Source organism: Etheostoma cragini, chromosome 18, assembly GCF_013103735.1.
Source record: "Etheostoma cragini isolate CJK2018 chromosome 18, CSU_Ecrag_1.0, whole genome shotgun sequence".
Lineage (NCBI taxonomy): Eukaryota > Metazoa > Chordata > Actinopteri > Perciformes > Percidae > Etheostoma > Etheostoma cragini.
The window spans coordinates 4,224,049-4,247,776 of NC_048424.1; the positions used below are offsets into that span (position 1 = coordinate 4,224,049).

Consider the following 23,728-nt stretch of genomic DNA (forward strand, 5'->3'; position numbering starts at 1 on the left):
CACTATGAACCACCCAGACCTCTCAGGTCATCTGGGACAGGTCTGCTTTCTGTCCCCAGAGTCAGAACTAAACAGGGGAAAGCAGCGTTCAGTTTCTATGCTCCTCATATCTGGAACAAACTCCCAAAAAAACTGCAGATCCAATGCTACTCTCAGCTCTTTAAATCAAGGCTGAAGACCTTTCGTTTTGATGTTGCCTTTCTTTAAATGGTTGTTGATTTTGTTTAATGTTTAAGTTCTTATACTGCACTGTAACTTTTATTTTTATTTTTTTTGGAAAGCACTTTGAGATGTTCCATACAAATAAAGCTACCCTGCTTTACTACATTTGTATTTTTAAGTGGTGTTGAAAAACAGCCGTTGTTGCTTTTTTTTGTTTTTCCCCCCAAAAATGTCAGTTTTTCTCAACTTTTTTCCCTAAGTTTTAAGTTTCTTTTAACTTGCTTCTCGCTTTTTTTCTTGGTTTTTGTTGTTGTTTTTCAACGTTTTGGTTTCTTATTTCAATGTCTTTGTTGCTTTTTTAGTTTCTAGGCAACAGAAACGTCCTCCCCCAATCTGACAATCAGAAAACAAAATCTGTCAGACTTTCGTTGCAGAAAACTCTTACAGTGCAGTGTTTGTTCCAGGCAGTACTGATGAGTTTGTTTGCAGCAGCAGCACAAAGTCGTTATTTCTTCTGGCAGGTTTGGAAAGTGTAAATGAAAACTCCAAAAATATCCAGTTCCTGCCACCCTGAGCCACATTTTGTGTTGTTTTGTGTGGGTCCTCGCTCACAGAGGTTTGAAAGCGACTTCTCCTTCCTCGTTATCCGACAGCGAGGAGTCGGCGCTGATTACAGAGAGTTACAGCAACTCGTCTTCCAGTTTCTGCAGACCATGTTGCTGCTAATGTTTTGTTTAGAAGCAGTCTGCTCACATTTTGACGCTCCAGCAGTTAGGCTTGTCTTTTCTTTAATTTAATGTTGGCTGTGAGAGAGACTTCAGATTAGATGTGAGACAACTGCGAGGAAACTTTAAAGTTTTCTCCCATTAGTAAGTCTAGATTCTCAGTTTGGTTCTCAAAGTCCTGCCATATTGTTTTTAATAACCCAGGATAGAGAGAAGGAGGGGTAGATAAATAGATGGATGGATGGGTAGGCGGATGGGTAGAGGGGTGGGTGGATGGATGGAGGAATAGATAGGTGGATGGATGGGTAGATGGGGATGGGTGGCTGGATGGATGAATCGATGGGTGGATGGATGGGTGGATGGATGGATGAATCGATGGGTGGATGGATGGGTGGATGGATGGGTAGATGGATGAATAGATGGATGGATGGGTAGATGGGGATGGGTGGATGGATGGATGGATGAATCGATAGGTGGATGGATGGGTAGATGGGGATGGGTGGATGGATGGATGAATCGATAGGTGGATGGATGGGTAGATGGGGATGGGTGGATGGATGGGAGGGTTGATCGATGGATGGATGAAGAGACTTTGTTTGAGATTTCCTTATACTTATTTAGACGTGGGATTTGTTTTTAACTTGTTGTTGTCCCGTCCACCTGCTCACAGCTGCTAAATGCTGATGAAGCAATTCTTCTGTCTTTTTGTTTTGTAAATCTTTGCTTCCTGTTGTCTGCTAACCTTTTGCTCCATTGTGTGTTTGTGTCCCCCAGCCCCCTGTGTCCCCCAGCACCGCTGGTCTGTCCTTGTGTCCCGGGGAAGACGCTGATAGCATCAGCAGCTCCGCCTGGGCTAAGACGACAACCAGTTCCGTAAGTGCCACAAAGCACAAACTTTGTCTTTCTATTTATGTTTCAGATTTCTATGGAGTGTAAAAGTCAAATCATGCCACTTTTATTTATTGATTTTCTGCAGAGTTGTGTGGGGGATTGTCAATGAAACAGCCCTTATTTGTGACTCTCTGTTGTGTCCTTTAAGATGTTCGGTGTTTCAAGCCCCCAACGTTGCCTTCCAGGCAGCGCTGCCTAGGAGGCACTAGGATTAGGCAAGTGTTAGGGTTAAGGTTAGGTGCCTTGAAGTCAACGGTTACAGCGCTGCCTGAAAGTTGATATTTGGGTCTGAAAACACCATAGAGCGTTCTTAAACCCTCCTACAAAGTACAAGTAGACTTTATATTTAACAGTTACTGTTTTCTGTCAGATAGTTAATAGATCATGACGTTACTGACCGCACTTGAAGGCAGATTTTTTTTCAAAGGAGAGAGAGAGAGAAAGCAACGAGAGACACAACAAATGCTTTGTTGTTCTCTGCTCTGATACTTAAACCTGACGGGGGTGTGCATCATGTCTCGGTCTCTACAGAAGCAGAACGTGGCCACCATGACCAACGAGAAGATCACCCGTCTGTACGAGATGGGCGGCGAGCCGGAGAGGAAGCTGTGGGTCGACCGCTTCCTGTCCTTCATGGAGGAGCGGGGGACGCCTGTCCCAAACCTGCCTGCCGTGGGGAGGAAACCTCTGGACCTCTGCAGGCTCTACCTGGCTGTCCGAGAGATCGGAGGCCTCGCCATGGTAACGCAGCTCTTTGTTTTGATTTGTTTTTCCTGTCTGGAATATAACTAAGTACATTTAGTCCAGCACTGTACTTCACTCCAAATGTTTAGGTACTTTTACTTTACTTTTTTTCTCATGCCACTTTTTACTTCTACTCCACAGAGCCCTTAAGGAGACATGAGCAAAAAACGTCTAGTTTCAAAAAGTTTAGTTTCATGTGCTCATGTGAAACTTTCATGTGCGCACATGCAAGTTCGGTTCTCGTATAATTAATTGAACATCCTCTTAATTATGTTTAATTCCATTCTCTTCTTCCTTTTTGTGTACATCCACCAAATCCTTGAGTTGGCAAGATGTTTGTAGCTGTTCTCTAAATGAAAGTAATTGCCCGAATCGCTGTATCCTTTGCACTTGAACAGAGGACAAGGCTTTAAAATCTGTTTTAAATGTTGTGTCAAAACAATATAATGGTAACCACTTGCAAGCGAAGCAGCAAAGTACTTATAATGAGGACCTAGATTGAAATGTAATGCAACTAACTCCTGTACCGTAGTCCTTCTCTAGCTGTCACTGTCTCCAGTATGGCCCGGGTTACATTAAAATAGGCCTACGGCTTTCATGTGCTCACACAAGTTTTTGGTTGCTCATGTTCCCTTAGGGGCTTTGTACTACTCCGCTACCTTTCAGAGAGAAATATTGTATGTTTTACTCCACATTCATCTGACAGCTTTAGTTACTAGTTAATTTACAGGTTAAGATTCCTGCACACAAAACACATGTAGTGTATAAAATCATATGTTTGATTATAAATGAAACTAGCCAACAGTATTACGTAAAGGTGTGAAAAGAAATTGATTCGTATTCAAACCGCGATTCAAGCTCTACCAATTAAATCATTTATTTTTTTATTTTTTGAATTGTATGTCTACAGCAATCATATGATGGATGGAGGGATTGATGGATGGATGGATGGTTTATTGATCCCCAAGCGTAGATTCAAGGTCCCAGTAGCTTACAGACAGCACACACAACATACACACAAATCATATCAGGATGATACAATAACAAATAAATCCACATGAACATTACATACTGTGAATTGTTATTTTTTAATCAAGAATCGTTTTTGAATCAAAAATCAAAGTTGAGTTCAATTGTAATATTTTCTGAATCGTACAACCTAATATAACGGTTTACAAGTTGAGAGGATGAGACCATTAAACACGTAACTGTTTGGGTCCTTTACACTTTCTCAAATGGGAGGAGAGTTCTTTACTTTTTATACTTTTACTACATTTTTCTGATGAGACTTACACATTTCTACTGAAGTAACATATTTACTGCAGTATTTTTACTGCAGTAATAAAGGATCTCAGTACTTCTTCGTCCGCTGGTTCTTTCTCAACTTTTTCTTTTTTTAGTCTCTTTTGATAAACATGTTCTTTTGTTTTAGCCCCACATATTTGTCTTCTTATACTTCTAATATCACAGCTATATAAATAGCTTTCCATTGCTCCTCATGCTTGGATGGGATAGAATTCAGAAATAAATTGTCACTGAACAATTTTTTGTTTTATATATCCTGAACTTTGCATAACACTGTGTTATTTGTTTATTGTTTATTTCCTATTCATGTTTAAATATGTTTATATGTATGCACTAAACCAAAGAAAATCCCTAGTAAGTGCTACTCAAATGGCAATAAATGTTTTTCTGATTCTTCCTTTAGGTGAATAAGAATAAGAAGTGGAGAGAGTTGTCGTCTCTGTTGAGCGTGGGGACGTCCAGCAGCTCGGCCAGCTCTCTGAAGAAGCAGTACATCCAGTACCTGTTCGCCTACGAGTGTAAGGTAGAGCGAGGGGAGGAGCCTCCGCCTGAGGCACCGGGCTGCGCCAGAGACACCAAGAAACCTCCGACACTGCAGGCCAAGATCCAGCCCCCTTCCCCAGGTAAGAAACCAGTTCTCTTTAACACCTTAAAGGTTGTTACACACCGGGGGAAATGATTAATAAGTGACGTGAATATGCGAAATTATCAGCGGCGAATATTTTGCATGCATACTATTCACACTGACTGCGAATCAGTGACAGTTTTCATTAGAAGTTTTGGATATTTGCGCCAGCTCATCTTCCGTGTCGCCGGGACAGTGCTGAAGAGAGAGAGAAAGTGATGAAAGATGCAGTTTGAGCGGACGAGAGAGAGTGAGCAGAGTAGAGTGAACATTTGGCAGTGAAGATGTCAAGTATTTTTTTGTGTGTAAGTGACTAAAGGAAATTGGGGCAAACGTTATCGTGTATCAAAATGAATACGGGGGCCAGATCTGGCTGGCGGGCCTTGAGTTTGACATGTGTGGGCTAAGAAGTTACATAAATAATATTGTAAACCTCATATCTGCTACTGCTCTCTACCTTTGTAAAGCAGAATAACCTTACAGTTATGTCCTCTGCTGGTTCCCAGGAAGCTGCTGGTACTGAAAGATCCAATCCGTCTCTCTCTGGCCCGTGTCTTGTTTTCGGTGTGACGTTACATGATGACACGTAGCCCTTGTTCTCAGCAGGTTTTCTGTCTGGTCTGTATCTCTGCAGCCAACTCGGGCTCCCTGCAGGGCCCCAACATAACTCCGTCAGAGGCCCCTGGAAACCTGAAGCCCCCGACCCCTGCCTCCACCCCGCACAGCCACATGGGCCCCCAGCCCTCCACCCCGCACATTCACATGGGACCCCAGCCCTCCACCCCGCACAGCCACATGGGCCCCCAGCCCTCCACCACGCACAGCCACATGGGCCCCCAGCCCTCCACCACGCACAGCCACATGGGCCCCCAGCCCTCCACCCCGCACAGCCACATGGGCCCACAGACTGCAAACAGGTACGGGGAAATCAGTCTAAATCACCAAAACATGTAATGGTATTTGTAAATTCTCCTTTTTATTGAGCTATAAGGAGGTCCAAACAAAGGATTCCTTTGACTATTGGTTTTGTTTTGTTTTTTCTACGACATTTTTGGGATGTTTTTTGACAACTTTGTTTTTTTAATTTACATTTTTGTTTATTTTATACGATGTAATCCTTATGACTTACTAGCCTTATTTCGGTAAAATAAATACGCTTTTGTTGCTTTTTTCTACGTTTTGTCTCAAAAACTCACTCAAACTAGTTCAGCTCCATGCATGTTGTGTTGTGGTAAAGTTTTTATCATCCGGCCTCACCCTTTGCTGTGGTTTTCCTCTCAGGAACATGGCCGGCGTGAGCGTCCTGGACCCGTTCTCTGAAGGCAGCGATCCAGCCTTCCATAACAAGCGAGGCCCGGGACTCCGCAACGCCCCCTACCAGCAGGGAGGGGGCCCCACAGACCCCTCAATGAGGATGCAGTACAATGCCAACAAAGACCCCTACGGAGGGCCCAGGAAAGGTGAGTATCCACGGTGATAGGAAAACAAAAGACTTTGTTTAAAATCAGGGTTGGTAAAACCTGCAGAAATCCTGATTATGTCAGCTAGCTGAACTTGAAAATGTTGATAATTTTGTCCGTTAAGAAAGGAAATTTATTTTATTTTTGAATCTCAGGAGAGAAGACGTGATACTCTGTGTAAGAACGATCTGTAAAAAATTACCGTTACATTTTCTGAAACTTTTGAACATTGCAACAGGTGTCTTATAAACAAAAGCATAATTTTTGAGTTAACATTGTGAGCAGCGGGTTGAGATCAGCAACTATCTTAGGAGGTCCCGGGACATGTCTGCATGGATTGTGAGAAGCAACAAAAACATTGTAGAAAATAACTCAAATCAAGCAACAAAATCTCCTTGAGAAGCATCAAAAACTTCTGGAAATTTTATTATAGAAAGGTGACAAAAAAAGTTGAAAATAATGTCCAAAAAAGTAACAAAAATGTCAAAAACTGGATTATGGGGGGTGTATGTTTATAAATCCATGAGAGTTGGGCACTTTTTATGCATGGCACGGACCTAAAGAATCAATCAATTATCAAAACACTTTTTCAAAACAGTTTTCCACCCTGTAGTCCTTTTAAACAGAAATCTGTGAATGATGACGCCCTGCTGTGAGTTTCAGGCTCTGGAAGAAGGAAGGATGAAGTGCCACCAAAGCACACCACAACAACGCTCTGCCACTTGTTTCTGTCAGTTTCAGTTTACATAATTCAATTAAAATTCTTTTTTTTCTTCTTTTTTTTAAGTGCTAACATACAATAATCACCAAAGCTTACGTCATGCAAGAGAGACAATGAAAATTAATTAAATGGTCAAGGTTGTCAAGTTGACACAGTTCATGGATTGATTAACATGCAAGAAAATTATTCACCTTAAAAGTTTCTGGTAGTTGCTGGAGGCCGCGTTTGAGCAGCAAATTGAGTTAAATGATTGGTTCTCCGTCTATAACTGATAAGGCGGTAAAACATCCACCCGTTTACATCTGACTGTAATCCTTTGAAATATGAAGTTAACCGTTATGTGCATTCCCATACTTAAAGAAATAGCTCTACACCTCTGATTAAAAGTAACATTTTAGTTGAGAACAAGCATAAAAAAAGTTAAACTGCATCATTGGAGGCTTTTGTTTACGATTGATTTCACCAAATAAAGCACTGTGTCCTCACCTGATCCTCTTCAGGCCCGGGGCCCGGCGAGGCCTTTGGTCCGGGTCAGATGCCCAGTGGTGCCATGCAGGACGGGTACCCCCACGGGCCGTCCTCTGGGCCTCTTACAGGGATGGACCCCAGGCCCCAGTACCCCTACGGCCCCGGATACGAGCGGAGGTAAGATACCAGTCAGACAGCCTTACTGTTGTTTTACACCGGGCGAGTCTGCGCTGCGTTCCCCACAGCGTTTACCGCCATTCTGTAAATGCCCCATAGATATTTATGTCTGATATGATAACTTACAGGAGTGTATGTATGCAGATATAGTGTCTGAAGTTTTCTTCTGCCGCAGGCCGGACCATGTCCTGGGGCCGGATGGGGGTTTGGCGCCCCCTGGAGGTCAGAGCAGCATGGCTCCATCTGGAGGTGAGGCTGGCATGTACCCGGCCAACAGATACACGCAGCAGAGGTGAGACTACAGACACTATGTTTCAGGTGGAGCTTTACATTTTGTCTGAACATGTCTAGTAAATAAAATCTGCTCCCTTCAGACATGGACATGACGGTTATGGGAAGCAGTATCCTCACGGCATGGCCTACAGTTCCCATCAGCCCCTGCACCCTCCGCAGCAGGTGAAAGTTCACTCCTTACTTTACAGAAGCTGAATAATGAAACGTGGCCGTTCAACGGCTTGTTCCAACAGAAGTTAAGCCTGTTGACAGGTACCTTCGTGTTTTTTAATGAGCTGTGAGTCTTAGCGGGACAGCCTTATAGGACGGACCCACAACTCATTAAAGAACACAGAAATACCTGTCAACAGGCATAATTTCAGTTGGAACAAGCTGTTAAATGGCCACGTTTTGTGCTTGAAAGAACTTCTTCATACAGGCTTGTTCGAATAAAGCAATGCTAATTGCAGTGATGCTAACCTAGAGTAATGTGAAGATGTTTCTGTTCGGAAGTCTGCACACAGACTTGAATCTTGCCCGTTTATGGCTTTGTAGACAACATCTCCGATGAGAAATTAAACAGATTTTGTATTATTTCATCTGCAGGGATACAAGCGTGCGATGGAGGGCATTTATCCCCCTGCGAAGCGGCATGAGGGTGAGGTGTTTGCGGCGCAGCAGTTTGGCTCCCAGCAACCTGACATGTTCGGTCCGTACGGTGGAGGCAGCGACAGTGGGGGGGGCTACTTGGGCTCCGAGCAGCGGCCGGTGCAGGGTCAGTACCCATATCCATACACCCGGGAGCGGCAGCAGGGCACGATGGGCCCCGGGGAGGGGCCGCAGCCCAACACGTGGCCCCCCAGGACTGACTACGCATACAGCCGGCAGGGCCAGGGGCCGGCGTACCCCAATGTCAGCCGAGGAGATGAGCAGGAGGGCCGGGCACCGCAGGACAGCCAGTGGCCCCCCGGGCATCCCAGCCAATGCCAGACCCCGTACCCCCACTCCGCCTCCCGCTCCATGTCCCCCCTGCCTTCCAGACAGCCCCCCTCCTCCTTCCAGGCCCTGCCCACCGCCCAAAACCATGTGAGCCGCTCTCACAGCCCTTCCTCGTTCCCCCGCCCCCCGCCCGGCTCCCTGTCCCCCAACAGCGCTCCCTACCTGCCCTCCATGAAAAAGCCGGGGCCCTCAGCCCCTCAGGGCCCCCCCATCATCCACGGGGAGGTCAGCTTCCCCCCCGGGTCTGTGGAGGCCACCGTCCCCAAACTGAAGCCACGACGCCGGCTCACCGCCAAGGACACAGGTACGGAAACACACACACACTGATAACAAACCAACATCAGATCCAGTGTTTTTGTGGATGACGTAGGCGACGTATGTGGCGAGGGATTTTGGGCTTCTTCAACAAAACAATGTGAAGTTTTTCAATAAAAATAAATGCAATTTTACATCTTTTTAGAACACTATTATCATATCTGTGTCTGAAATGTTAGAAGGGTTGGAGCCGATACATTTTTTTTATTATAAAAACTTAAAGGCCAGAGCAGGGGGAATGAGAGGGGGAAACAAAGCAGACGTAATTCCTTTTTAAACCAAAACGTAGCGTGTAACTTTAGCCTCAGATTCTCTTGTGTTTGAACTCATCCAATCAGGAACCCCGGAGGCGTGGCGGGTGATGATGTCACTGAAATCCGGCCTATTAGCGGAGAGCACCTGGGCTCTGGACGCCATCAACATCCTGCTGTACGACGACAGCACCGTGGGCTCCTTCAGGCTCTCACAGGTTGGAACATAACATCTGAACATTTTTCCTTTAAAACTTAACTTTAAGATGAAAACACAGCCAGAAACCAGTTGAGATCTGTTTTAATGTTGCCAGCGTTAGCATGGTTAGCATCGCTAAGCCTCTGTCCTGATCAACAGGTCATAAATCATCCGATGCTTTATTGTCTGTTCAAAAATAAATGGCACTATCATTTAATAAATGTAGCCTTGACCAACTGCCACTGCCACTCTCTCTCATGGGGGGGGCCAAATCTTCTGGGCGGGACAAGTAGAGAAAGGGGAGGTAACCTTTCCCCTTATGACCTCATAGCTTATATTTTCTCAGAGGCAGAGCAGGATACCCAGGGCTTGGTTTACACCTATCACTATTTCTAGGCAGGCTGGTGGAACTCAAATTAATGCTTTGGCTTCAAGTTTATGACTTTACCAGATGTTGGGTCTATTGTTTTTTATGTTTATCAAAGTGTTAACCCATCTTCAACAGCTGGTTGGATGAATTTTATAGCAAACAAGATGTTAAAATTTGTTTATAGTATGTTTTCGTAATCCTCCTATGCTCTTCCCTGTCGTCCTGCAGCTTCCTGGTTTCCTGGAGTTGATCGTGGAGTTTTTCCGCCGCTGCCTCATCGACATCTTCGGCATCCTGGTAGAGTACGAGGTGGGAGCCGAGGGCCAGAGGACGCTGCTGGGACCGCTGCCTGACCCCCCCAAGGAAAAGGAGGAGGAAGTGAAGGAGACGCCATCTCACGGACAAACAGCCGAGGCTCAAAAGACACCAAAGACGGAGGAGAGAACGCTCCCAGCTGCAGCCGACATTGACAAAGAGGGAGCTGTTGTAAAACAGGAAGTGCAGCTGGAGCCCCGCCCCCAACAGGCCAGCAAGTTTGACAAGCTGCCAATCTTGGTGGAGGAGGAGGGAGGAGAGTGGGAGGAGCTGGAAAGGCGCTGGGCCGAGCTGAGCCAATCAAACGGCTTCATCAGCGGCCTTCTGCACTGGAAAGCCGGGGGAGGAGACTCCACTGCTCACATCCAGACGGGAGACACCATCGCCGTGGAGAGGGGGAGAGGAGACGAGAGGGGAGGGGAAGAAGACGAGGAGACAACACCTGAAATACAAAAAGGTAAAAACCTGGAGGAAGAGTTTGGTTAGTCAAGTTTATATTTTGAACGTGTTACAACCGGCTCACAGGCCACAACAAAAGAGATACACAGCAACTTAACAACAATGGCGTAACATTTATTAAATCATATTGCAAACAACAGAAAGATGGGGTGTGATTGTCAGTATCAGTAGTGAATGAGGGTGTATGGATGAAATGGAGGATGTGAGGTGCATGTTGTCAGTAACCAACAAAGGAAAAACTAAGGTGGGAAATAAGTCTAAGTATAAGAACATATACACTTCCGGACAGGCAAGAAAACCAACAAAAACTAAATGTATAGCTATCCGGGCGCCCACTATGCCGTTTTTTCACAGCAGGGTTCTCCCCGAGCAGTAGACCCTGAGGGGCTTATCAAATGCTTTTTTGCAACTTGTTTTGCCGTCACTTGGACATAAAACCTGTAGTGTCTCCCAGAGACCTTCAGTAGTAACTGTGTCTCTGTGTCCTCCAGGCTACCTGTGGGAGGGGGGGCGTCCCAGCCCGCTCAGCGAACTGGAGGACGAGCCTCGCTGCTGGGACGAGGCTCCTCTGTCCACGGCTGAGTGGTGGCAGGACTCTCTGGCCAGACGCTGCCTGTGTGTCTCCAACATCGTGCGCAGCCTCTCCTTCGTCCCCGGCAACGACGCCGAGTTGTCACGCCACGCCGGCCTGGTGCTGATCCTCGGCCGGCTGGTGCTGCTGCACCATCAACACACACCCAGGTTAGCAACGTTTTACTTTTTTTTTAAATTTTAGTTGTGAATACTCAATTTTATTCTAATCTGAGTGTGTGCTAGTTTTAAGAATTTTTTTTAATATATTTTTCATTTTTAAAGATTTTTTAGTTTTTAAATATTAAAAGTTTTTATAATTTTTTCATTTTTAATTATTTTTAGTTTCTAAATATTTAGTTTTATATATTTTTCATTTTTAATTATTTTAAGTTTCTAAATATTTAGTTTTATATATTTTTCATTTTTTTTATTTTTTAGATTTTAAATATTTATACTTATATTTTTAGTTTTTAAATATTTATACTTATATTTAGTTTTTATATATTTTTAGTTTTTATATATTTTTAGTTTTTTTTTAATATTTTTAGCTTTTCATATATTTTTAGCTTTTTAACATGAATATATAATTTCAGTTTAGTTTCTAGGTTAAGCTTTATTTAGTTCTTAGTTCACATAATACTCTTTACTGCTTATTTAAGTGTTAGTTCTTGGTTTTTAGTTTCCTGTAATGACTCTGCAGGAAACGCACGGCGCCAGGTGTCCAGCAGGTGGAGGAAGCGGGGCTGGCGTGCAGCAGGGACGAGTGGCGCTGGGACTGCCTGGCCGCGCTACGTGAGAACACACTGGTGACGCTGGCCAACATGGCGGGCCAGCTGGACCTGTCGCTGTACCCGGAGAGCATCTGCCTGCCGCTGCTGGACGGGCTGCTGCACTGGATGGTGTGCCCAGCGGCCGCCGCGCACGACCCGCTCTCTGCCTCGGCGCTGTCGCCGCACAGACTGGCGCTGGAGTGCCTCTGCAAGCTGAGCATCCAGGACGGCAACGTGGACCTGCTGCTCGCCACGCTGCCCTTCAGCCGGCAGCAGACGCTCTACGCCGCGCTGCTGCGCCTCGTCGGCGAGCGGCGCAGCCAGGTGTGTCGGGAGATGGCCGTCGCCCTGCTGTCCAACCTGGCGCAGGGCGACGCTGCGGCGGCACGTGCCGTCGTGCTGCAGAAAGGCAGTGTGGGTACTCTGATCGGCTTCCTGGAGGACGCTGTGGCCGCGGCGCAGTTCCATCAGAGCTCGCATGCCGGCGAGCCACCGAGCGTCAACATGATGTGTCGCGCCGCCCGGGCACTGCTGGCCATGGCAAGGGCGGAGGACAACCGGACGCAGTTCGTGCTGCACGAGAGCCGGCTGCTGGACGTCTCGCTGTCGGCCGCGCTCGACGCGTCTGTGACGGCCGTCATGTGCGAAGTACTCTTTAAAATCGGCCGCTCGTGACACGAACATGGCTCTGATTCTATTTTTATTTAAAGAACACAAATGTTTTTACTTACAAATGAATATAGAGAGAATATAAATATATCGGCTCCATCCGCAGGAATGTTTATTTGGGATTTTTAAGTAATTTTAATACAGACGATGAAACTATTTAATGTATTTTTAATTTTTTAATTCTTTAGTGTTTTTGTTCAGTTTTAACCAAAGTGTGAAGGTCAAAGTCTCGGCTTCTTCCTATCTTCATTTCTTTCAGTTTCCTGGGGGGGTCAGAGTTATTTAAACGATGACACGTGTTGTAAATAGGCGTCTTTTTATTCTCACAACAGTGGAAACACTGATGTTCAGTCACGTACTTTGTTTTCTGTGCAATATGTACGTTTTAATGTGAATAATTTGACCACCTGCAGAGCGTCCATCAGTATTTAGCCCCCAACAGTATGGAACACCAATTTTGTTTTATAAGAAATTTTTATGTCCTCTACAAATCTCCCATCATGCATCTGTAAATAGACATAGAGATGTACATTTGAGCCCTGGTGATGTACGTAGCTGAACGTTTAGTTCCTCTCTTTCCAGCAGGCGAAGACTCTGTTCTCTGTATTTAAGGGGAACACCCGCTTGGTTTCAGGGTGTGTTTTGGTGGAAGGTGCGTTTGATTTGAGAGACTCTGTGTGCGGTTATCTGTACTCTTAACTGACACCACTTCAGAAACTGTTGTAACAAAATGTCAAAAGATGGGGGGGGGGAAGGAAAAGAAAATCTATCATCCCGAGTATCCTGTTTAAAATCACAGATGTTTAATAAACGTACGTGAACTCTGGTTGAACACTGAACGCAGCTCTGACTGAGTTTATTAATTGTGTAAAGCACCATGTACCATGGACCTTTAAAGTCTGCAGGAAACACGCTTCTCTTTCTTTCTTTTTTCTTTTCAATACCGTTACCAACACCGGGACTTTGATACCGGTTCCTAAACGATGCTTTCTTCCAATTGTATAAAACAAAAAGCAACATTACGGCACAAATCTTTTTATTTTCAGCTGTTGTTGCTGCAGACAAACTCAGATTATTATTTTAAGTGTCTGACAACATTATGAAAGGATCCCTACAGAGATAGAGCTTTTATTTTAACATGAAACAGCCTCGAAATCACCTTCACCAAACCCACCAGACTCCATGTAAATATTCACTACTTTATCGTCGTAAAACACACTTTATTTAAAGCGGACAGAAACTAAATAAAACTACTAAAAGCCGTCTTGGTTCATCTTTCCACTGTTCCACCAATCACCACTCTGGTGTGGAGGAAATAAACTCTTAATTCACCCATTTACATGCGGACATATACTGCTCTATACACGCGGAAAGTAGTGATTATTGACATGGAGTCTGGTGGAGATATACTGCTCTGTACACGCTTAAAGTCCTGAATATATACTAGAGTCTGGTAGGTTTGGTGATTTCACTTCTTCCAGGATAAAATAAATAAACAAACCAACTCAATGTACTAGAGAAACAGACATCTTTACAAATATACACAACACGTGCACTTTGACTTGGAGGCTCTTGTGCTGCAACTACCGATTACTTGCTGGATGAATGGATGAGTTGTTTAGACTCTAAAATGTGAGTCAGTGTTTTCCCAAGATGACGTCCTCAAATGTCTTGTTTTGTCCACAACTCAAATATATTCAGTTTACTGTCCCAGAGGAGAGAAGAGACTAGAAGACATGCACATGTATCAAGCTGACATCACGTTTATCATAAAAATATGACTCAAACTGATTAATGGATTATCAGAATAGTAGATTATTTTAACAGTTGACAACTAATCAATTCATCTTTGTGGCTCTTTTTCAAGGACAGCTGCATCCAGTCCCTGTCCAGATGTTGGGCTGCAGATCATTTAAACTTAAAGACAGTCCCAGGCCAGATGTTGGACTCCAGCTGCAGATCATTTAGAATTGAAGACAGTCCCAGTCCAGATGTTGGACGCCAGCTGCAGATCATTTAGAATTGAAGACCGTCCCAGGCCAGATGTTAGACTCCAGCTGCAGATCATTTAGACTTGAAGACAGTCCCAGGCCAGATGTTGGACTCCAGCTGCAGATCATTTAGACTTGAAGACAGTCCCAGGCCAGATGTTGGACTCCAGCTGCAAACCATTTATACTTGAAGACCGTCCCAGGCCAGATGTTAGACTCCAGCTGCAGATCATTTAGAATTGAAGACCGTCCCAGGCCAGATGTTAGACTCCAGCTGCAGATCATTTAGACTTGAAGACAGTCCCAGGCCAGATGTTGGACTCCAGCTGCAAACCATTTATACTTGAAGACAGTCCCAGTCCAGATGTTGGACTCCAGCTGCAGATCACTTAGACTTGAAGACAGAGTCCCAATCCAGATCTTGGGATCCAGCTGCAGCGTCTGAGGTTTTGGGGATGGACGGGAAGAAAGACTGCATCTTCTGTCTGAACTCTGACAACTGAAGAAGATAGAAAGTTAAGGAGTGTTCTCTTCTTGAACGGGAGAGACGTGTTAGTATCTATGAGTAACCGTGGATACGTACGCTGTGAACGCCGAGGACTTTCCACACTGTGACGCTGAGCAGGCCGACTCCACACCAGGCGTACAGAGAGCCCCAACCCAGCGCTCTGAGGGCCAGAGACGCGCCGCTCTCCGGGGCCGCCGCCGTCGCCGTTACACCCTGCCGAGGAACAACAAAGTCAGGAACCACAGTGTAATTATATTTTATTGCATTGAGAGTTTCTATTTTGTAAATTACCTTTGTTCTGTTCAACCTGGGCCCTATTTTCCCCCCGGGTTTGTGTCTGAGTAACTGATGGAAACAACAATCTTTAAAAACGCTCCAGTATTAAGTTAGAAGAAACGCCCCGAAATCAACACCACCAAACCCACCAGACTCCATGTAAATAATCACTACTTTTAGTGTGTATAGAGCAGCATATCTCCACCAGACTCCATGTAAATAATCACTACTTTTAGAGTGTATAGAGCAGCATATCTCCACCAGACTCCATGTATATAATCAGGACTTTTAGTGTGTATAGAGCAGCATATCTCCACCAGACTCCATGTAAATAATCAGGACTTTTAGTGTGTATAGAGCAGCATATCTCCACCAGACTCCATGTAAATAATCAATACTTTTAGTGTGTATAGAGCAGCATATCTCCACCAGACTCCATGTAAATAATCAGGACTTTTAGCGTGTATAGAGCAGCATATCTCCACATGTAAATGGGTAAATTAAGAGTTTATTTACTTTAAATGACGTGTGTTTGACGATGATAAAAGTAGTGATTATTTACATGGAGTCTGGTGGGTTTGGTGATGGTGTTTTCAAGGCTGTTTCAAGTTAAACTAAAATTATCTTAATCTTTAACTAAAAGGTCTATCTCTGTAGGGATCCTTTCATAATGTTGTCAGACACTTAGAATAATAATCTGAGTCAGCGGCAACAACAGAAATTTAGGTGGAAGCTAACTGACGATTTAACGTTGAGTTGTAGCTTAATTCTCACTTAATACCGGACCAATGTCAAAGATTGTTGATCACTTTTTATGAAAAATCTCAATGTGTGTGTGTGTTATTTCCCATGTTGTTGGTATTAAACAACTAACAGCTGTAATGTAACTAGTGCTGTAACGATACACCAATTCCAGGGTTTGGTTTGTATCACGATATTTGATTGTGTTATGACAGTGACAAGGAGAGCGATTTCTTTCTTTTTATGCTTATTTCTAAGTTTTTTTTAATCTGCTCTTTGATCTGTGTGTCACCGCTAAAAGCTACACTAATCATATTGTCCACACACAGTTGGGACAGGTTTACCTTACTAAACCAGCCCGGGCTCTTCTTCTTGGCGAGCGCCAGCGTGGAGCCGAACCCTGCCAGCATCCCTGCAGACGCCACCGTGGTCAGGAAGGCCGCCCCTGCACACAGGAAGTCAGGTTTCAGAACTACAATCTTACAGGTTTCAGAACTACAATCTTACGTAAGAGGGGGGGAAATAAATTGCACATAATTAAATATGACCTCCTACTTAAACATCTGTACCCCTCTGCTTCATTCAGATGCTCCCAAGACCAAACTCCATTTACATTTTAGCAATTTTAAAAGAAACTTTACTCTTACAAAAAAACAAGACAACCATTGTATTGTTACAACAACAACAACACATGTCAAACTACAGGACTCTGCTTTAAATGAGACACTAACTTAACTTTTGGCATTGATATAATTCGCCAAAAAGGGTAATTTGAGAAAATATTACTTAAGAGAGTTAAATCAAAGCACAGGTGAGTTTAAATAAAACAGCTTGTTAAGTTACGCCGAACTGAACAAACTAAATGTTTCATTAAACAATCACAATATATATTTCAGGGCTCAAAGCGAGAGCTCTACAATCACGGAAACATTAAATCATACGGATTTTAAATGGAGTCCGTCTCTCAGCGTCTGTGCAGGACTAAAACTAGAAATAACCTTTAGAATATGACATCAAATGAAACCATTTCATGTTGTACGCCACTACCACAACAGGCCAAACTCCATTATAACACCTGAGAGTTTAACAGGCTTTCCAGAAGATCCCTTACTCACAAAACAGGAGACCAGTGCGCTAGCAACACAACGTATTCTAGCGGAATAGGACGGAGAGTTTTAGGGATTAAATGCAGCCGAATTAAACATAAGGACTTAAAGTTACAGGAACAATCTTTAATTATATTTTGTGACTTATGTAGAATTATTGATAACCTTTGAAACCTTTAACCTTGGAGGTTTTGAATTTGGTCTGGTTGCTCTTATTCTAAGGGTGGAAAACGGACGCAACTGTGCCGGAGAACGCTACGAATTCATATGAAGTATTTTCAGGTTGTTCCGGTCTTTTAAAAACTAAGGAAACTTAAAAATACCTGATTTTAAGTGGAGTTTGGTGTGGAATAGGTCGACATTGCTTCGACCTTAGACAGAAAAACGCTAAGTTATCGCAACAAAACGCAGAATATGAAACCAGTAACAGTTACTGTGAGCTACAAGCTAACCGGCTAACTGTGATCTTGCCTTTTAATATCTGCAGTTTGGCCTCATTGTCAATCTCTGCTCCTTCTCCCACATCCACAGTCATGTTTTCATTAGCTGCAGTTGTCATGTTGCTTCAGTCCGTCTGCCGAAAGTGACCGGATGGAAACAAGCCAGCTAGGAACCTATGAACGGCGTGTTTGTATTTTAATCAAATATGGATTTTTAAGCGTAACCAAATTGTACAAAAGTAAGATTTAAGTTTTTTTGACTTATGTAACAAATACTGCGTCCGTTTTATTTTCACAATTGTTTACTGTTTCTCGGAGATGGAGGATGGAGACGGACCCTTGAACCAAAGATCGTCTATTGTTGTAGAAGTCTGTCTCTCTGGGGGGAAAACAATCAAGAGGTCTCACTCCGTTTCTTATAACTATTCCAGTTTGCAATTCGATAAAATCAGATGATGTGTTTTGTGTGTAAAATCTTAATCTTTTTAAGTAACTAGAAGTTTAAGACTTTATTTATCTATGAAAAAAGCAGTCAAACATAATAATGCATATTAATGTTTAAACTACAGCATATGCTTGTTTATATACACTACCGGTCAAAAGTTTGGGGTCACTCACAAATTTGCATTGGACTCCATTACAGACAGAATCCCAGCAGAGATCAGTTGCCTTGTTTTTTTTTACCAGGGCAGCAGTTTCCAGATTACATTATGTGCTTACATAATTGCAAAAGGGTTGTTTAATGTTTTCTTAGTTAGTTTTTTAAAATAATATCAGATTAGTAAACAAAATGTGCCTTTGGAACATTGGATGAATGGTTGCTGATAATGGGGAAATGTAGATATTGCATTAAAGATCAGCCAGATCAGCTGCTATCCTGTCTATAATGGAGTGAAATGGAAATTTGTGAGTGACCCCAAACCTTTGAGCGGTAGTGTATGTGCCTCTCACAAAGACAAATCCCACAGAAGTGTAACTTATTGTGGCAATAAAACCTTTTCTGATTCTGATGTGTGACCTAGTCCAGAATGAAGGTTAGTGCTAACCAACCTTCACCAGCCCCAGTTTTCCAACCTTGACCCTGTATTCCCAAACCTTGGTGTCTGAGTGACTGGTGTAAACAAACATCTCTGAAATAGGCCTTCGTCAATAATAAACAGTATAACTTATAATTATGTCACGCAACCATTAAAGACCAGAGGAACATCTCTGAGTGGGGATACAGGTCTCCGGTTAGCTTTCTACAATGGCGAAGCCCGATAGATACCGCTGGACCAAGTCTCTCCAGAACCTGCCTGACCTCCCCCACGACTCACGATCAGAGACGTTGCTTAGGATTGTGGGTAGTGTGGTTTTTCTCTATTAGTTTTTCTCTTTATCTCTCTTTCTCTAGTACATTACATGTCATTTATCCAAAGTGACTTACAGTTGCTGTTTCTGTCAGAGGTCGCACTGCAGCAAAATAGGGGTTAAGTGCCTTGCTCAGGGACACATTGGTGGATGTCTCGCAATGGGAATCGAACTCAGGTCTCACACCTAAGGCATGTGTCATATCCACTGCACCATCACCAGATCGTGGTTGAGATAGGTTAGACATTATGGGATGGGCTTCTTTTATTTAAATTGCCCCAAAACCATGTGCATGGTTCCGTAAAACACTCTTCACAAGTCGAATTACAGATGAATTCACTACGTTTATTGAATTGTAGGTATTTTATATAATATTATAGCTAGAACTGGGTAATATAATGATATTGTGATATGAGACTAGATAGCATCTTAGATTTTGGATATTTTGTATATTGCATAAGTGTTGTCTCTTCCTGGTTTTAAAGGCTGCATTACGGTAAAGTGATGTCATTTCCTGAATTTACCAGACTGCTGTAACTGTTCTATTATTTGCCTTTGCCTACTTAGTCATTATATCAATATTACTGATGATTATTTATCAAAAATCTCATTGTGTGCGGGCTTCCCCAATAGTTCAGTAGGTGGAGGGGGTGCCCATGTGCTCCTCGGCATGGCCCAGGGTTCGACTCCGACCTTTGACCCTCTGCTGCATGTCACCCCCCCCCCCCTCTCCCCTTTCATTTCTTCAGCTGTCCTGTTGAATAAACCACTAAAATGCCCCAAAAATAATCTAAAACAAAGATCTCATTGTGTAAATATTTTGTCCAATAGTCAACACTACAACATCGTTGCGGTATTGATATCGAGGTATTTGGTCAAAAATATCATGATATTTGATTTTCTCTACCATGAATTACAAGAATAACTGTTAAACTACTAATAAAATTTGATATTTCCTTGTGTGTATCTACTGGTGGCCATGGGGGGATCGAAGCCTTGAAAACGTATAAGTGACAACAATGTTTAAAAAAACAACAACAACAAGCTACATGACTAGAAAAAGCACCAAAAACTAAAACAAAAGGCTTTTGAAAAAAACGGTGGAAAAGATGTCAAAAATTATTTTAGCCGGGAGGACACCACGAGGGTTAAGCGAGTATTTAGTCGATACTTTAAGTATTTAGTTTTATATTTTTGTCTCGGCAGAGTGGTCCATCCTGTCACTAGAGGATCTGTGCAGCCCGGGACTCGGAGCTCCAGCAGGTCTGCGGAGGATCGGGATGCTCTTCACGTCTTCCTCCTCTTGCCCACCGACTCAGACCGTAACCTCCCGAGCCACCGCCGCTGTCTCCTGATCCGGACCCGGCTAACACCCGGTCCAGCTCTCCCGTTTGGAACCGGATCCTTTTATAACCCGGGATAAAAACGGTGCGTTATGTGAGGGGGGACGCTGCATGGGCACGAGGCGGGGGTGTTTATGTTCTGTGGGTTTTTTTGGACACCGCGGGCGTGCGTTTGTTTAGGAAATAGCCTACTACAAAATAAAAGCGGAATACTTTGGATTAAAACGCTCTAGACACAATAACCCGACATGAGGATTTATTTAGACCCCGTCTGAACGTTTGGAGAGGCTGCACGCTCCGGCAGCGCGCGCCTGTACAGCTTTGATATCTTTTGGACATTCCTGTCGGTATTTACCTGTATGTGTGTGTGTGTGTCCGCTCACCTGTGAGGACACATGTCTCAGATGCACCACGCGGCTCTGGACCAGCACCAACAGCATCATCCGGGCCAGTACAACCAGATCTGCACCGCGCACAGCAGCGGCGGCGGCTCGTGCGCGGGGACAGAGCCGTGCCGCCCCGGCCAGAGGAGCCGGTCCCCCCGCAGGAAGTGGCAGCTGTTCCCGGGGAGGAACCGGTTCTACTGCGACGGGAGGATCATGATGGCGAGACAGACCGGGGTGTTCTACCTGACCCTGGTCCTCATCCTGCTCACCTGCGGCCTCTTCTTCGCCTTCGAGTGAGTGGAACCAGAGGCGTAAATTACGTAAATTACATAATCAAAACTGGGCTTTTTCCAAAGTTTGCGTTTTCAATGTTTTTATTGTAGCTTTTCCCCAAATTTTTGCCGCTATTGTCAACATGTTTTTTGTTTGTTTTTTTGACAATATTGTTTGTTTTAAATCCAAAGTTGTTGTCGCTTTTTGACATTGTTGTCATTTTTTTCGGGGGGAGGGGGGTTCTCCAACATGTTTTTGCGATCTGTGTTTGTGTGTTTTTCTGTCTGTCGGTCTGTCTGTGTGTGTGTGTGTGTGTGAGTGTGTGTGCGTGTGTGTGTGTCTGTCTGTGTGTGTGTGTGTACATAACACACACACAGTATTTGATGTGTGCTCAGTCCTTATTTAACATTTACATTCTTCAGTTAGGGCCGATTATGCAGCATTATAACCGTATTAATTATGACGACAACCAAATGTACCTCCCTCAAATAACAAAACAAGTAAAACTAAAGTAAACAATTAAAAAAAAAAAAAAAGTATTTTGCCTAAAAAAAGCAAGTTAGAAATCTCAGAGTTCAACTTTAACATCAAAGCAAAATGAATATGAAACTAAAGATTAAAATAAAATACAAGTTTAACTTTTAAATAAAGTTAATTTCATCTGGTAGGCTAACAGTTATAAAGTGTGTAGGCCTGTGATTTCTTTGTGTCCTGGAAACCCAGAGACGTCCTGTGATTGGCTGAGACCTGCCGTTTGTTTTTGATCTGTCCTCAGCTGTCCCTTCCTGGCGTCCAACCTGTCCCCGGCCATCCCGGCGGTAGGCGGCGTCCTCTTCGTCTTCGTGATGGGGATGCTGTTCAGGGCCAGCTTCACCGACCCCGGCGTCCTGCCCCGCGCCACCCAGGACGAGGCCGCCGACCTGGAGAGGCAAATCGGTAACCATGGGAACACACGCATGAACTCTGGACTTTCCGAAACTAGAAAAGTCTTCCCACTGAAAGAGTCTCAGAGAATCTTTTTTTAGTCTATTGCATCTTTGTGGTAGTTTTGTACCTGCTTGTGTGTGTGTGTGTGTGTGTCTGTGCGTGCATGCATGCATGCATGTGTGTGTGTGTGTGTGTGTGCGTGCTGGCGTGTGTGGGTGTCTGTGCGTGCGTGAGTGTTATGTCGTTTCATAGACTGGACGTTACTGTCAAATCTCTCTGATCTATTTCTGGGAACTATTATTATTTTTATATATTTATTTTTATATATTTCTCTCTGTGGAGCGACTGCTGAAGAAACTGAAGAAAGTGTTCCCAAAGTACTAAATACATGTGTGTGTGTGTGTGTGTGTGTGTGTCTGTGTGTGTCTGTGTGTCTGTCTGTCTGTCTGTGTGTGTGTGTGTGTGTGTGTGTGTGTGCGTGTGTGTGTGCGTGTGTGTGATACAGAGATGTGTGGAGTTCCCCAGGGCTCACCCTCGTGTCTTTGTGTATTTTATGTTTTTTGTGTCCAGAGTCGTCCGGCTGCTCCCGGCCGCCGCCGCGCACCAGAGAAGTCGTGATCAACGGACAGACGGTCAAACTGAAATACTGCTTCACCTGCAAGATCTTCCGGCCGCCGCGGGCGTCACACTGCAGCCTCTGCGACAACTGTGTCGGTCGGTCTCACAGACCTACACTACACACTACACAATCCTCACATCAGAGAATAGTCGTAAACTTTCAGGACAAAAGTCAGCGTATTTTGAGAATTGTGTTGTAAAATTTCAAGAAATTTCACACGAAAAAATCTTAATATTTCATGGAAGAAAGAACAGTTGTACTCAGGGCCGGAGATTAACACCCGACCGCCTGCCAAATACAGGTGAGTTTTGCAACTGGCGGGTAACACTGTTAATCTACCCGCCACAATGGGAGGTAGCCAATAGGAATTGAGTGATTTAGACGCGTTATCGGTAAGCAGGGATACTAACGGGCCCGGACCAATCAGGGGCCGGCATCACTGGAAGACATTGATTGACAGCCGGGGCCCCCAGACGCATTTTCATCACTCGCGACAATCACAGTCGACAAGCAGACGAACATCTCAGGATGTGCTAGTACTAGTGTGTAGGCTGCTGCTCCATTCCCCCAGCGACTGGCCCATGCACACACACACAAACACACACTCACACACACACACACACAAACACACAAAAACACACAATCACACACGGTGGATGCAGGGAAAACCGCAGATGAGATGTACAGGACAGATGTACAGACGTACAGACGTACAAGATGTACAGATGTACAGGACGTACAAGATGTACAGATGTACAGGACGTACAAGATGTACAGATGTACAGGACGTACAAGATGTACAGATGTACAGGACGTACAAGATATACAGATGTAGGCTACAGGACAGATGAGATGTACAGGACGTACAAAATGTACAGATGTACAGGACGTACAAGATGTACAGATGTAGGCTACAGGACAGATGAGATGTACAGGACGACCTAAATTGAGGACAGCTCCATTATTGTAGGTGCAATGATAAGTTAAAGTCCAATAAGTACTTTATCAGGATAGGACATGATGCCTTTATGCTGGATTATCAAGGTGGGCCCCCCCTGCTACAGCACGTGATGACGACGTGAGCACGCTACCATGAATAGGACAGGATCATAGTGACACAGCAACTCCTGTTTTTCTCCTTAATGAGGAAAATAAAGCGTCTGTTAAGGTGTCTGTGGCAGGTGGTCAAAGCAGTTAACTTCAGGCCCTGGTCGTGTTTTCTAGATTTTGATGATAATACTCACAGAGTTGTTGTTTTCACAGTGTGTTTCACTAGTTTTACCACTGTAGACAGTAA

General features: G+C 44.1%; 3 protein-coding genes across 3 annotated transcripts in view; 2 read left to right on the forward strand and 1 right to left on the reverse strand.

Moving 5' to 3' along the window:
- Window positions 1-13,310, forward strand: part of arid1b (AT rich interactive domain 1B (SWI1-like)) — a 25,288-nt gene extending 11,978 nt beyond the window's left edge. The window contains exons 11-23 of the mRNA XM_034900294.1: window positions 1,662-1,760; window positions 2,310-2,519; window positions 4,231-4,450; window positions 5,087-5,204; window positions 5,734-5,912; window positions 7,134-7,278; window positions 7,454-7,570; window positions 7,653-7,734; window positions 8,158-8,854; window positions 9,204-9,334; window positions 9,914-10,457; window positions 10,951-11,200; window positions 11,733-13,310. Of these exons, the coding sequence (XP_034756185.1) occupies window positions 1,662-1,760; window positions 2,310-2,519; window positions 4,231-4,450; window positions 5,087-5,204; window positions 5,734-5,912; window positions 7,134-7,278; window positions 7,454-7,570; window positions 7,653-7,734; window positions 8,158-8,854; window positions 9,204-9,334; window positions 9,914-10,457; window positions 10,951-11,200; window positions 11,733-12,477 (3,537 nt within the window). The 3' untranslated portion in view covers window positions 12,478-13,310. The remainder of the gene's footprint in view (window positions 1-1,661; window positions 1,761-2,309; window positions 2,520-4,230; window positions 4,451-5,086; window positions 5,205-5,733; window positions 5,913-7,133; window positions 7,279-7,453; window positions 7,571-7,652; window positions 7,735-8,157; window positions 8,855-9,203; window positions 9,335-9,913; window positions 10,458-10,950; window positions 11,201-11,732) is intronic.
- A 527-nt stretch (window positions 13,311-13,837) lies between these two features.
- On the reverse strand, window positions 13,838-17,705 carry tmem242 (transmembrane protein 242). The gene is made up of 5 exons (XM_034900738.1): window positions 17,565-17,705; window positions 16,332-16,432; window positions 15,046-15,183; window positions 14,852-14,961; window positions 13,838-14,476 (listed from the first exon to the last, which is right to left on the reverse strand). Exons 1-5 carry the CDS (start codon window positions 17,650-17,652, stop codon window positions 14,380-14,382), a joined length of 534 nt encoding a protein of 177 aa, XP_034756629.1. The 5' UTR covers window positions 17,653-17,705; the 3' UTR covers window positions 13,838-14,379.
- Window positions 17,706-20,090: 2,385 nt separating this feature from the next.
- LOC117961873 (probable palmitoyltransferase ZDHHC14) overlaps window positions 20,091-23,728 on the forward strand; it is a 16,289-nt gene continuing 12,651 nt past the window's right edge. Inside the window, exons 1-3 of the mRNA XM_034900838.1 lie at window positions 20,091-20,905; window positions 21,661-21,821; window positions 22,383-22,526. Coding sequence (XP_034756729.1) covers window positions 20,622-20,905; window positions 21,661-21,821; window positions 22,383-22,526 — 589 coding nt within the window. The 5' untranslated portion in view covers window positions 20,091-20,621. The remainder of the gene's footprint in view (window positions 20,906-21,660; window positions 21,822-22,382; window positions 22,527-23,728) is intronic.

What these genes read in the sequence shown, in the direction of transcription:
- tmem242 (XM_034900738.1), bottom strand. Translation starts at nt 17,652, where the DNA reads ATGACAACTGCAGCTAATGAAAACATGACTGTGGATGTGGGAGAAGGA. An exon ending in AAGTCCTCGGCGTTCACAGC is followed by an intron (nt 14,962 to 15,045) that starts GTACGTATCCAC and finishes TATCTTCTTCAG; the next exon opens with TTGTCAGAGTTCAGACAGAA. An exon ending in GACTCTGTCTTCAAGTCTAA is followed by an intron (nt 14,477 to 14,851) that starts GTGATCTGCAGC and finishes AATGATCTGCAG; the next exon opens with CTGGCGTCCAACATCTGGAC.